The 12,290-nt window shown below is 50.9% G+C and overlaps 1 protein-coding gene across 1 annotated transcript in view; it reads right to left on the bottom strand.

Moving 5' to 3' along the window:
- Positions 1-11,106, bottom strand: part of SNTB1 (syntrophin beta 1) — a 104,256-nt gene extending 93,150 nt beyond the window's left edge. The window contains exon 1 of the mRNA XM_077351586.1: positions 10,207-11,106. Coding sequence (XP_077207701.1) covers positions 10,207-10,873 — 667 coding nt within the window. The 5' untranslated portion in view covers positions 10,874-11,106. The remainder of the gene's footprint in view (positions 1-10,206) is intronic.
- Between the last annotated feature and the right edge of the window lie 1,184 nt (positions 11,107-12,290).

The raw sequence follows: 12,290 nt of genomic DNA, 5'->3' as shown, positions 1-12,290 counted from the left end.
TGCACAAGTTTCCCATACGTATCCCATACATATCACTGCAGGAGGCAAGTTTCAGGGAAGTGGAAATGAGAAGGTTAAAAAGGAAGACAGACATAGGACACCCATACCAAAGGTGTCATTTGCCGAAATGAGAGCTGAGGCATTCCTGGTATGAGTAATGAATGGTCTGCCTCCCGTCTGAACTTCTTTCCCTTTTGCAAGGGGACACACACAAAGCCCTTTCTTCAAGTAAGGAAAAAACAGCTGGAAACAGCATGGCAAATTATTACCGCCGTTGTAATACTGTAGAGTTTTAGAGTTATTTTATGGGGAGATGGTTTTATACTGTTGATATGGTTGTTTTATTGTTATTGGATCTGTATTTTACATGCTTGTAAACCACTGCGAGCCAGTTCGCTGAGAGCAGGGGTCATATAAATCCAAATTATAAACAAATAAAGAACAATTTTCAGTGTAGAGAGGACAAAATTCAAGTCGGCGTGAGACAGCGGTTAAGAGCAACGGACTCTATCTGGAGGACCAAGTTTCACTTGCCAGTCCTTCACCTGAAGTCAACTGGATGATGTTGGGTCAGCCCCAGTTCTTTCTCTCAGAGCTCTCTCAGCCTCACCTACCTCACAAGGTGCCTGTTGTGGGAGAGGAAGGGAAGGAGATCATAAGCTGCTCTGAGACTCCTCAAGGTAGACAAAGGCACTGGGTAAAAACCTACTCTTCTTCAATTAACAAAGTTTTTAAAGAAATGTCTTATTTCGTCCCAGGAAGCTTACCATTTTCCCTGGGAATGCAACGTATTGTAAAGCACCATCAAGTTGCAACCAGCTTACTCCAACACTGCAGTGTTTTTTAGGGAAAGAGATTAACAGAGGAGGATTGCCATTGCCTACCTCAACTTAGGTTTCCTTGGCGGCCTCACATCCCTATACTAACCAAGGCCATCCCTCGTTAGCTTCTAAGATCTGAGGAGGGTAGGTCATCCTGGACCAAGGTTGTCCAAGCTGCAGCTCTCCAGATGTCCATGGACTACAGTGCTGGCAGGGGCTCATGGTAATTGTAGTCCATGGATATCTGGAGAGCCGCCGTTTGGACACTCCTCTCCTGGACCATTCAGGTCAGGGTATGGGAACACTATACATATTGAAGGAAGGACATCTCGCCCAACTTCTGCAGACCATACCACCCATGATGGCAAAGGAAGACAAGTTTCCATAAACTAGAGGGGGAACCTAAATCTCCCCCCACCATCATTTTCAACCTACTGCAACGGATGACTGACAGGTAGAGTGCTAACAAGACTCTTTGTGGACTTATTTGCAAGTCTAATTATACGCAGCCCTGAAAATTAAAATATGCAGTTGAACAATAAAGATTTTAAAGGCAGCCGGCGGGATCGGGGGAGAGGCCAATTGTGTTGAACAGTAGAGGGGGGAGGGAGGAGAATCCACATAAAATCACAGTGAATGTATAAATTCAGAAGCTTCCTGGCTTTTAAACCAACACGCAGAGATAAATTACGGAGAAAGTGGCACTTGGGGGTGATTCACACCTAGCAGTGCAACACAGCCATGGGCATTCTACAGCTTTTCTAACACCACTTGGTTAACAAGGCTCACGTGATCAAGGGCACCACGAGTCTGACCTGGAAGAGAAGGTGGTGGTTTGCTCTTATCATTGGCCCAGCATACATTGTGGCAAAGTAGCAGGATGGCAGTGCCCCACTAGGGTTGCTAGACTCCCCCCCCCCCCCAAGTAAAGGTGGTAGTTCCCCTCTACCAGGTTCCACCACTGATCAGTTTGCCAGCAGGGGAAACTTTCCCCCAAAAAGAGGGAGAGCCAGTCATCATGCAGCGACCCAAAGTGTGCATCATGTCAGGGATATCGAGAGGAGTTTCTGGTATTTGGGCAAGAACTCTGTGGTAGAAGCCAAATTCCCCATAGAGTTTTTGCCCAAATACCAGTGCACCGGCTCGATGTGATGACATCACTTCCGGGTCATGTGGCCAGTGACGTAAGCATGCCACTGCATGTCAGCTGTGTCTCCCTCCTGCTCCCAGTAAATCCTCCCTCCCCCCAATCCTGTTGCCAGGAAGAACAAAGCTGCCACAAAGCTGGTACTAAACACAAATAATCCCTTAAATCTCAGCGATTAAAGATAACAATGACTTTGGAGCCATAAGGATTTCAGGTGCTTCTAACACACGATGCCATCCCACTCTTGGCCACAGAAAACTTAGAATCATAGAGTTGGAAGGGACCTCCTGGGTCATCTAGTCCAGCAAACGCTGGCAGGGGCTCATGGGAATTGTAGTCCGTGAACATCTGGAGGACCACAGGTTGACTACCCCTGATCTAGTCCAGCTATGCAGGAACTCCACGGAACTCAGCCCCAAGGCTGAGAAGTACCTGAGGCAGGTGGGATGGGAAAGACCACAGAGACAGCCCAGTCAAACCAGCATCCCCTGCAACACTGCCCAGTCTGAGGGGACAGTAGCTTGCCTGAAAGTCTGACAGCGTGCAGTGGAACTGCGAGAGGAAAAGCATTCTGGGCTGCGGTGCCCATGTCCTGGTTCTGCCCTCTGCCAGGAGTTCTGGCCGCACAGGAACACGGAGGACACCGCCTGACCCAGCGTTGACCCCACAGCGCCAGATACTTTGGACGCATGAGGTGTTCTGTCCCTGCCCTTTCGCTGGACACCACCGGCATTTAGCAAGGCAGCAATTCCCTCTGGCTTCTTGTGGATTCCTCCTGGCCTCTACAAGCTCACTCTGCAGCCGACTCTCCAGCAAGGAGAAGGAGAAAGGAGAGGGAGAAAGAGTCTCTTGTCAAAGCGGCTAATCTTGGGCTCCCCTTGGAAACAGAACTGCACTTCAGAGAGCTGAAAAGCTCCAACATGTCCGGGCTGGTTTGTGATTGTTGCAGCTGTGGAAAAGTACTTAAGGAAAGAGCTTTTGCTCGCGTCAGTCATCAGCTTAACAGCAAAGGCCAAACTCTCTGCAAGGTTACCCCCACATGGCCCGTTGATCCTCAGGGACTATCCTGGAATTTGGCCACTCAATCCACTCCCTTTGTGTGTTCCGATAGGGCCGAAGATGCTTCTGACGAAGGGTGCTTGCACTCGAAAGCTCACGCCCTGAATAAATCTCTGTTGGTCTTAAAGGTGCCACCGGACTCTGATTTTATTGTGCTGCTTCAGACCAGCACGGCTACTCATTGGAATCTGCCCAGAGGGAGCAATCCTTAACAGGGCTATGTCCATGTTTTGAACGATGGGACCTACATTCCCACAAAAGTGCTTTTAGGACTGCAGCCAGAAGGATTTAGCACCCCGTCTGATACGGGTAAAGAATACTCTATGGGAACTCCAAATGTTAAATTATGCACTTGGGGGAGGGGGAGGAGCCTACATACATTTTCATCTGTGTGCTAATTTTGGGGTCCTCCCCCCTTTCTTCTTGGTGTGTTTTAATGGTGGTGGTGGAAAGTCACAACCAATTTATGGTGACCCCATTGCCTACCTCTGCGTGGTGATCTTGAACTTCCTTGGTAGTCTCCCATCCAAACACAACCTTAGCTCCGGGATCAGACTAGCCTGGGATATCTTAGGCCAGGGGTAGTCAACCTGTGGTCCTCCAGATGTCCATGGGCTACAATTCCCATGAACCCCTGCCAGCGTTTGCTGGCAGGGGCTCATGGGAATTGTAGTCCATGAACATCTGGAGGACCACAGGTTGACTACCCCTGTCTTAGGCAATCGGATGAAATACAAATCTTTCAAGTGAATGATTGAATGTAGAATCAGCTATATGTTTTTTACAGGACTACAGATTGTTGTGATCACTTTCCATTAAGGTGGCCAACAGGCCTGGGGGGGGGGGGGTCTCCTGTCCCTTCTAACAGAGGCTTAATATGTAGAAATTGGCATCTATAGCTTTTCAAGACGTGGAGACAAACAAAATAGGGTTTTATTTTAAGTCTCTATTAAAAGGGCGGAATTATTTTTTCCCTCTAGGCAACTGAGCCTATTTTCCACTGGGATGAGATATAAAGTTCTCCAGCACACATAGCTATTTGATTCACTTACACCCCACCTTTCTCTCTCCAGGGGGATCCCAAAGCAGCTTACATCCGTCTCCTCTCCTCCATTTTACCCACACAACAACCCTGTGAGGTAGGTTAAGCTGAAAGAAAGTGACTTGCAGAAGTCAACATGGGGTAGTGCTAAAGAATGGCAGAATCTAATCCTCTACCACAGGGGTAGTCAAACTGCGGCCCTCCAGATGTCCATGGACTACAATTCCCAGAAGCCCCTGCCAGCATTCGCTGGCAGGGGCTTCTGGGAATTGTAGTCCATGGACATCTGGAGGGCCGCAGTTTGACTACCCCTGCTCTACCACATGCAGCCCAGCTGGGTGACCTTGGGCTAGTCTCAGTTCTCTCAGGGCAATTTTTGTACAGGAGTTCTGCCAGAGCTCTCTCAGCTCCACCTACCTCATAGGGTGTCTGTTCTAGGGAGAGGAAGGTGTTTGTAAGCTGCTCTGGGTCTCCTTCAGGTAGTGAAAAGCAGGGTATAAAAAACCTCCCCCTCCCCTTGCTCTTCTTTGAAGGACACCCAGGGAACCGAGCGAGAATCTGAATCCATGTGTCCCTAAACTTTGACAGAGTTGTCAAGGAAAAGTTGTGCTGAAATCATTACAAAGGCTGGTCAATGACCTTAAATAAGAGCCAGCTTGGTGTAGTGGTTAGGAGTCTGGACTTCTAATTTGGCACCAGGTTTGGGTTTGATTTCATGCTCCCTCACATGCAACCAGCTGGGTGACCTTCTTCATAGGTCCGCTTAGGATTCTTCCCCAAGACCTACTATTAGTTCTCTTTCCTACTAGTTGCAATGGGCCAGGTTTGCCAACTTTCTAACTATATCCCTGCTCTTGCGCTTTTACCAGCCATGTGATCTGCAGGGATGGGCAGCTGGTAATGTTAATATGTACACTGAGAATCTTCACCTGCTGGTTCCTGCCTCTTAAACTGCCCTTAAAAATACAGGGGAGGACCAGGCCAGGTTTTGATCCGATCATCTGGAAACCCTAAATGGAACTAAAGTACATTTTAATTACCATGCCGAGTCTCAGTTGAAGTTCAGATCTGCAGAGAGCGGTCTGCCAAGACCCTTGTTGCTCCCTGATTAAGACTTTTGTAACTAAGAAATGATACTACAGAAGACTATTTATGCACTGGGGGTCTTCAGTGTCCCAGTTCCTGTGCAGGAGCACAAATCAGGGGCGGATGAGGTGCACCAGGCCAAATGCTCCCCCATGTGGGTGCAGGAAGAGGTGGGGCAACCTGCCACTACTAAAACTCCAGCCTGCAGCCCGGCATGAAACCTCCAGTGCATAAACGGTCGAAAACTCTGCTTGGTAGAATGTCCCAGGTTCAACCCCCGGCCTTCTTCAATAAAAGGAGTAGGTAGCAGGCAACATGAAAGGCACCTGCCTGAGTCACCAAAGAGCGAAAGCCAATCAGAGGCGATATGATCTTGATGGATTCAGTATTAGGAAACCTCATATATGTCCATACGTGACAAATTAAAAGCCTGAAAGCTGCTATGACAGATCTAAATAAGAGACTGCATTTTAAGCCTTTTAAACTTTGGGGGTATCGTTAAACCACTGTTCTGTTCCAAACAGGCACCCATATTTGAACAAACCCCTTTCCAAAAAATACAAAACAGGCGGTTGTGGATGGCAGCCATCTTCACAAATGCTAGCGAGCAGGAAGAGGTCAAGAACCTCTGGGACAACAAACTTATGTGCAAGCAAGTTACCCCCAAGGGCATTTTCTCCCTCTGCAAACACAGAACGGCCGTCCATTCGTTCATTCCCTAGAGGCTAGAAACAAACTTTGATGAAACACTGGGCAAAAAAAGACCAGTGGGGGCGGGGGAATCTTTCTTCCTCTCATCTATAATTTCAACATCTTTTGTTTTTTGCCACAGGGAGCCAGTATTGGCTAAGAGCGGCGGCCTCAAATCTGGAGAATCGGGTTTGATTCCCTACTCCTCCTCCACGTGCAGCCATTTGGGTGACCTTGGGCTGGTTCCAGTTCTCTCAGAGCTCTCTCAGCTCCATCTACTTCTCAGGGGGTCTGTTGTGAGGAGAGGAACGGTAGGCGATGGTGAGAGGCAGGAGATACAGACACGGTGGTCCTTGGGGTACCCCTTCCGAATACTACCTCGGGCCAACCCTGGTTGGCTTCACAGATCTGACGAGAACAAGGCAGCTTGGACTAGACGGGTCAAGTCTGGTGTAGTGGTTAGGAGTGCGGACTTCTACTCTGGCATGCCAGGTTCGATTCTGCGCTCCCCCACATGCAGCCAGCTGGGTGACCTTGGGCTCGCCACGGCACTGATAAAGCTGTTATGACCGGGCAGTGATATCAGGGCTCTCTCAGCCTCACCCACCCCACAGGGTGTCTGTTGTGGGGAGAGGAAAGGGAAGGCGACTGTAAGCCCCTTGGAGACTCCTTCGGGTAGAGAAAAGTGGCATATAAGAACCAGCTCTTCTTCTTCTTCAAGGCAAAATCTGCAAAATGGGGAGTTGATTTCTCGTCTTCTATGCTGTGGTAGAAAGTTGCTCCTCAGAGGATCCCAGAATTTTTCGGGCAGGTTGGAGAAAATATGGGACCACTATAAGCCATGGCTGGGTATGATACTCTCCTCCAGCAATTATTTATCATATGGTGCAGTGTATCCAGGAGATCCTAAGATTTTCTGGCTGCCAGGAAAATGCCATTTGGAAGTTATTTGCCATGACCTGCCTCTGTCAGGCTGAAGGTAATTTGACAGCAAACGTCATGGCCCAAGCGGGGATTCAAACCTGGAAATCCAGATTTCCCAGATCCTAGTCGGGCACTTTAACCTCTACACCACACTGGCTCTCTCTCTCTCTCGCCCAGTGTTAGCCACACTAAGCATGCCAGCCCTGCTTCCCATCCTCCCAGTGCAGAGTGACCTTTTTCCATTCCTTAAAGCCACGTCAGCACCAACACAGAGTGTCAAAGAGTCACGCTGTGCTTCTCCCCAGGTTTCCTCTTGGAAAAGATGCTCGAAGGAAGCAGGGCAATGCACCTCTCTTGCATACTTTTATCGGATAGCCGGGTTAGTTTGGAGCACCAAAATTAAGCTAGAATTCACCGGCCCCTTGAAGGCTAAGGAAGTCTATCTTGGAATAAGCTTTCATAAGTCAGAGCTAACTCTAGCAGATGCATAGCTATATCTCTGTGACTTCCTGTTGTATCGCACTAGATCCTGCATTAAATTTTACAAACTGACTAATCACAGCTGTCTCGCCTCTGTGCCCAGTGGACTGGTTACTCTTTTGATGGGAATTTGGCTTGAACCTGTCTTTCTGTGTAATACACATGACCTGCCTTCCCCACCCAACACACTTCCTGGTGGTGTATATAAAGCAGTCCTGATGGATTTACACTCCTATCCACTTGATGAAGCGTCCTAAAAGCCGATGCTGGAATAAATTTGGTCAGACTTGAAGGTGCCATCGGACTTGGGTTTCTTGTATGGCTCAAATAGGGGCACCCCGATTCTGGGTAGAGCTAGGCAACTTTGTCATCTAATACTCGGTGTGACTTCTGAGGCTGAGGTGTACAGTAGTATTTCTGATTTCATGAAACCAGCATATTCTTTGCTCTACACCAGGGGTAGTCAAACTGCGGCCCTCCAGATGTCCATGGACTACAATTCCCAGAAGCCCCCTGCCAACATTCGCTGGCAGGGGGCTCCTGGGAATTGTAGTCCATGGACATCTGGAGGGCCGCAGTTTGACTACCCCTGCTCTACACCTTCAGGGGACTTGTTGCCAGCAATGGGGGTGGCAGGAGAGTCCTGTTGCTCTAAATACAGTTTCGCTGTGTGGCAAACGGCAAACGACACTTTTCAGCAGACAGGTAAATAACAAGTGATTAAGTATCAGTTAAAGGGGCAAGACACTGATTCTCCAGGCTGTTAGCAACCATAAGGGCGACTTATTGTACTTTCCCCCAATTCAGGATGCTTCACCTGTAAATATTGTTACAGCAGAATCAAAAGGCAATCTTAAATACAGTTTGAGACAGTATGCTCATATTTTAGGCAAGGCAAATGCAGAAACAGAACGAAACTGGCAAGAGTTGCATAACTTCTCTGCAATCTTTTTTAAAAACACACTATTCTGTTACAAAGGGGTGGGAGCAAATGCTGAAGCAGCCAGAGAGCTCTGATCCTTGGACCTGTTCCTGAAATAGAAACTTCTAGTGGTCAGAACAACTAGAAGTCTGGCTACAGCTTATGTAAACCCCTTTAGTTTCCTAGGACAACATCAGCATCAGGTGGATTCTCCGATAAGTACCCCTGATGGTCATCACTGATGTGAATTTTTTAAAAAATCAGCCACTAATTTCCTTAATCCAGCTTTCCCCCCCCAATATGTTTGTATGTGCCTGGCAGGGGTAGTCAAACTGCAGCCCTCCAGATGCCCATGGACTGCAATTCCCATGGGCCCCTGCCAGCGAATGCTCATGGGAATTGTAGTCCATGGACATCTGGAGGGCCGCAGTTTGACTACCCCATTCCAGAGCTAACAATAAAACAGTCTTTCCTTGGCACTCTTTTCATTCCAATTTCACAGGCTAGATTCTAGAGTTATGTCCCCCCCCTCCACAATCCATGGTGATACATTCACTATTTTCCATATTTCCAGAAAACTGGAGTCCCTTTTCACAGGGACACTCTTTTCTGCTTACAACCAGAGTCTCCGAGAAATCTCCTCCCTGCCTGCTGCTACTGAAGGCAAGTACAGAAGCAAAAACTGTGATGAGAGGGTGTTTAAAAGTAGACAGAAACAAAGGGGGCTGTTAGAGGTCTTCATCTGAATGAGGGACTAGCTCCCTGAGCCTGTTTTCAGGGTTTGGATTCAACCCAGGAATGGGCAAAAGACAAGAGAGAATGCTTGGGCACCTGCAGAGAGGGTCTTTCACCTGGCCATTATGTTCCTACCTCCTCGGATTAGGAAACAGGGCAGGGGGCACAACTCCTAGTAATGTTTCAACACAGGGAGGCCTCTTCACAAGCCAATGTGAACACAACCTCAGCGGATCTTGTTTAGGTTGGAATTCAACCCTAGCCAGAAACGATAAGGAGGTTATAATCAAGCTACTGACGGATCGCCTCGCAGGCCGCTGTTATTACAGGAGAGAAGTTTGTTCTCTCTCTTCTGAAATGCTAGAATTCTGGGGTGGGGATTAAGCTGCAATTAAGTAGACAGGTAACCAAAAGGCAGTATAGCATAAAGTGTTACTGGCTGAGTTTGCTGCTCCAAATTGTGCCCAGGGACAGGAGCGTGAAGCAGTAATAAAGGGAGACTGGACAAAGTAATAAAGGACAGGTCTATCAACAGGCACTGCTAAAAATCAAGCCTGCATGTTCAAGGGCAGTGTATTTCTGGGGACAGGAACAAGAAAACGAGGTATTGCTTTCACTTTCTGCCTGCAGGCATTCCCAGTGTTATCCCGTAGCTCCAGCAAAAAAAGGACCCTGTGCCAGATGGACTCTCAGTTTGCCCCAACTGGGTTCTGAATCAATGGGACGCACAGCACATATTGGCCAGCGCTCGTTCCGCAACAGGAACATTTCAGTCCCATCTCACCTCACCATCTCAACCTGTTGGAAACACAGCACAATTCCCATACATGCTTGGGCTGCAAACCTACACATCTCTCCTTAGCAGTCAGTCCAATGGCTCACAAGTCCATTTCACGCATTCTGGGAGAGACACCAGTTTTCACCTGCCCCTTGCAAGATTCCGGTCAAGCCATGAAGCACGAAAGGAAAACACATGTCCCAAAAACACACGCCATGACACCTGTGGCGTGACACTTCCCACATGCAATGCCCTGAGCCATATAAGACACATTCTTTCCATCTTCCGGGGCCAGTGGAAGAGAGGCTTGAACTCAAAAAAACGAAGTTTCTAAGCCAGCCCCGTCTAAAAAGGTGGGAAGGGCTGGGACGTGGATGAGAATACCTTTAAGCGCATGCAGGGAACCCATTCCCAGCGAGCCCAGGCAGGTCAGGCTCCCATAGGAGTTTTCAGAGAGGAGGGGGAGACCAATTGCCCCCCCCCCAAAAAAATCCCCGGGGCTCCCGCCCGTGCGCCGCTCACCTTCCAGCAGGACTTCCTTGCCGGCCCTCTTGAGCGCCTGCACGGCCTCGTCGTGGGTGGCGTCCCGCAGGTCGGTGCCGTTGACGGCCAGGATGGCATCGCCGACGTAGAGCGCCTGGGTCTGGTCGGCCGCCAGGCCCTTGAAGATCTTGCTGATGAGGATGGGCATCTTGTTCTCCTTGCCGCCCTTGATGCTGATGCCCAGGCCGCCCATCTCCTGCTTCAGCACCTTGACGCCCCGCTTCTGGTTGGAGATGGCCTCGGGCACTTGCTCGGGCAGGTCGGTGAAAGCCGTGCGCACCCCGCCCAGCCCCGACGCCGAGTCCGGCCCGGGGAGGACTCCCGACGGCGAATCCGGAGAGCCCGCGCCGGGAAGGGGGCAAGCGGCGGCGGCCGAGCCCGAGTGGGCGCCCGCGGAAGACGCGGCGGACGCCCCTCGGGCGCCGAAGGTCCCATTGGCGCGGCTGCCCACGGCCGCCCCGATGCCGTTGTAAGCGGCGGCGGGGGCGCCGTCCTCGCTGCTCAGCACCAGCGCCTCGTCGCTTAAGTTGACCAGCACTCGGTGCCACCGGTCGCGCACCAAAACTTCCAGCGCGCCGCTCCGCAGCAGCCGCCCGCCCACGCCTCCCCCGCCGCCGCCGGCCGCCGCCGCCGCCGCTACCGCCATCTTTGGAGCATTGCTTCCAGCGGCCAGCGAGCGAGCCCCACGTCGGACGAGAGGCAGGGGGACCCTGGCAGGCGGGCGGGCGGGGCAGCGCCGGACTTTCCCTCCGCGCGGCAGAACAGCAGGAGGAGGAGGGGGCGTGGCGGCGGCGGCGTCGAGGGCCGGCCCCCAGCCCGGGGCGCTTCCCAGCCCTGCGGCGTGGCGAGCCGCGAAGGGGAGGAGCGTCGAGGCGAGGAGGAACTCTGCAAGGGCGCCCGACTTGCCGTTGGCCCCGGGCCGTGCAACGGACGCACCGTCCGAGCGCGCACGCGGAAGCTCTGCCCTCGAACCGGACTTGCTCGGCCTTGACGGCGCCGCGGGACCCCGCTCCGGAGCAAGGGCGCCTTGGCCAGCAGCTGCCGCCCGACGGGGGGGGGGGGGGGTGAAGTTTCCCGGCCCGGTGACCTTGGAGCAAAGGGGCGTCGAGGGCGGCAGAGGGGGCTTCCCGTTGCCTGCCTCTGCCGCGGGAGCCTTGTGCTTATTCTCTCCCGTTGATATGCCGCCTTTGAGAGCCGGTTTGGTGTAGTGGTTAGGAGTGCGGACTTCTAATCTGGTGAGCCGGGTTTGATTCCACGCTCCTCCACATGCAGCCAGCTGGGTGACCTTGGGCTCGCCACAGCCCTGATAAAGCTGTTCTGACCGGGCAGTGATATCAGGGCTCTCTCAGCCTCACCCCCCACACACAGGGTGTCTGTTGTGGGGAGAGGAAAGGGAAGGCGACTGTAAGCAGCTTTGAGACTCCTTTGGGTAGAGAAAAGCGGCATATAAGAACCAACTCTTCTTCTTCTTCTTTGCCTGAGGGCTCAGGGCGGCTTGCAACATGCAAAATAGTTGATTCAAACGTCTGAAGTAGCAGGACAAAATGTCAAGGGCACCTTGAAGACCAACCAGGTTTTATTCAAGAAAAATCATGAATACAGATATAAGCAGAGGGTAAATTGTAAACGAGTCAACAGCGTCACCAAGAAGCATGCAGCATTATAATGAAGAGCGGATCATTTCTTGCCTGGAATAACAACACCAGCCCTTTAGGTTCAGTTGTCAGTCACAAAAACATAGGGGGGAATAAAACTGTTCAGGTTTGTTCATGTCGGTGGCAGATGCTCTCCCCGTTGTGGAAAGAAGTAATTAAAAGAGACCTGTTGCTAGCCCCGGAACATCCATAATAAACTAATTAGAACCTGACATTGAAAACAGTGAACATCCAACTGCTAGGGGCTCATAGACTCCAGTTCTTATCCCAATGCGGCAGAGGAATAAAATGCTGGAAGTTGGCAAGAACTGCCCCTAGATCAGGGGAAGTCAAACTGCGGCCCTCCAGATGTCCATGGACTACAATTCCCAGGACCCCCTGCCAGTGAATGCTGGCAGGGGCTCCTGG

The sequence above is a fragment of the Paroedura picta genome, chromosome 9, assembly GCF_049243985.1.
Source record: "Paroedura picta isolate Pp20150507F chromosome 9, Ppicta_v3.0, whole genome shotgun sequence".
Lineage (NCBI taxonomy): Eukaryota > Metazoa > Chordata > Lepidosauria > Squamata > Gekkonidae > Paroedura > Paroedura picta.
The sequence above is the reverse complement of the archived record's forward strand: the minus strand, read 5'-3'. Positions and strand labels throughout refer to the sequence as shown.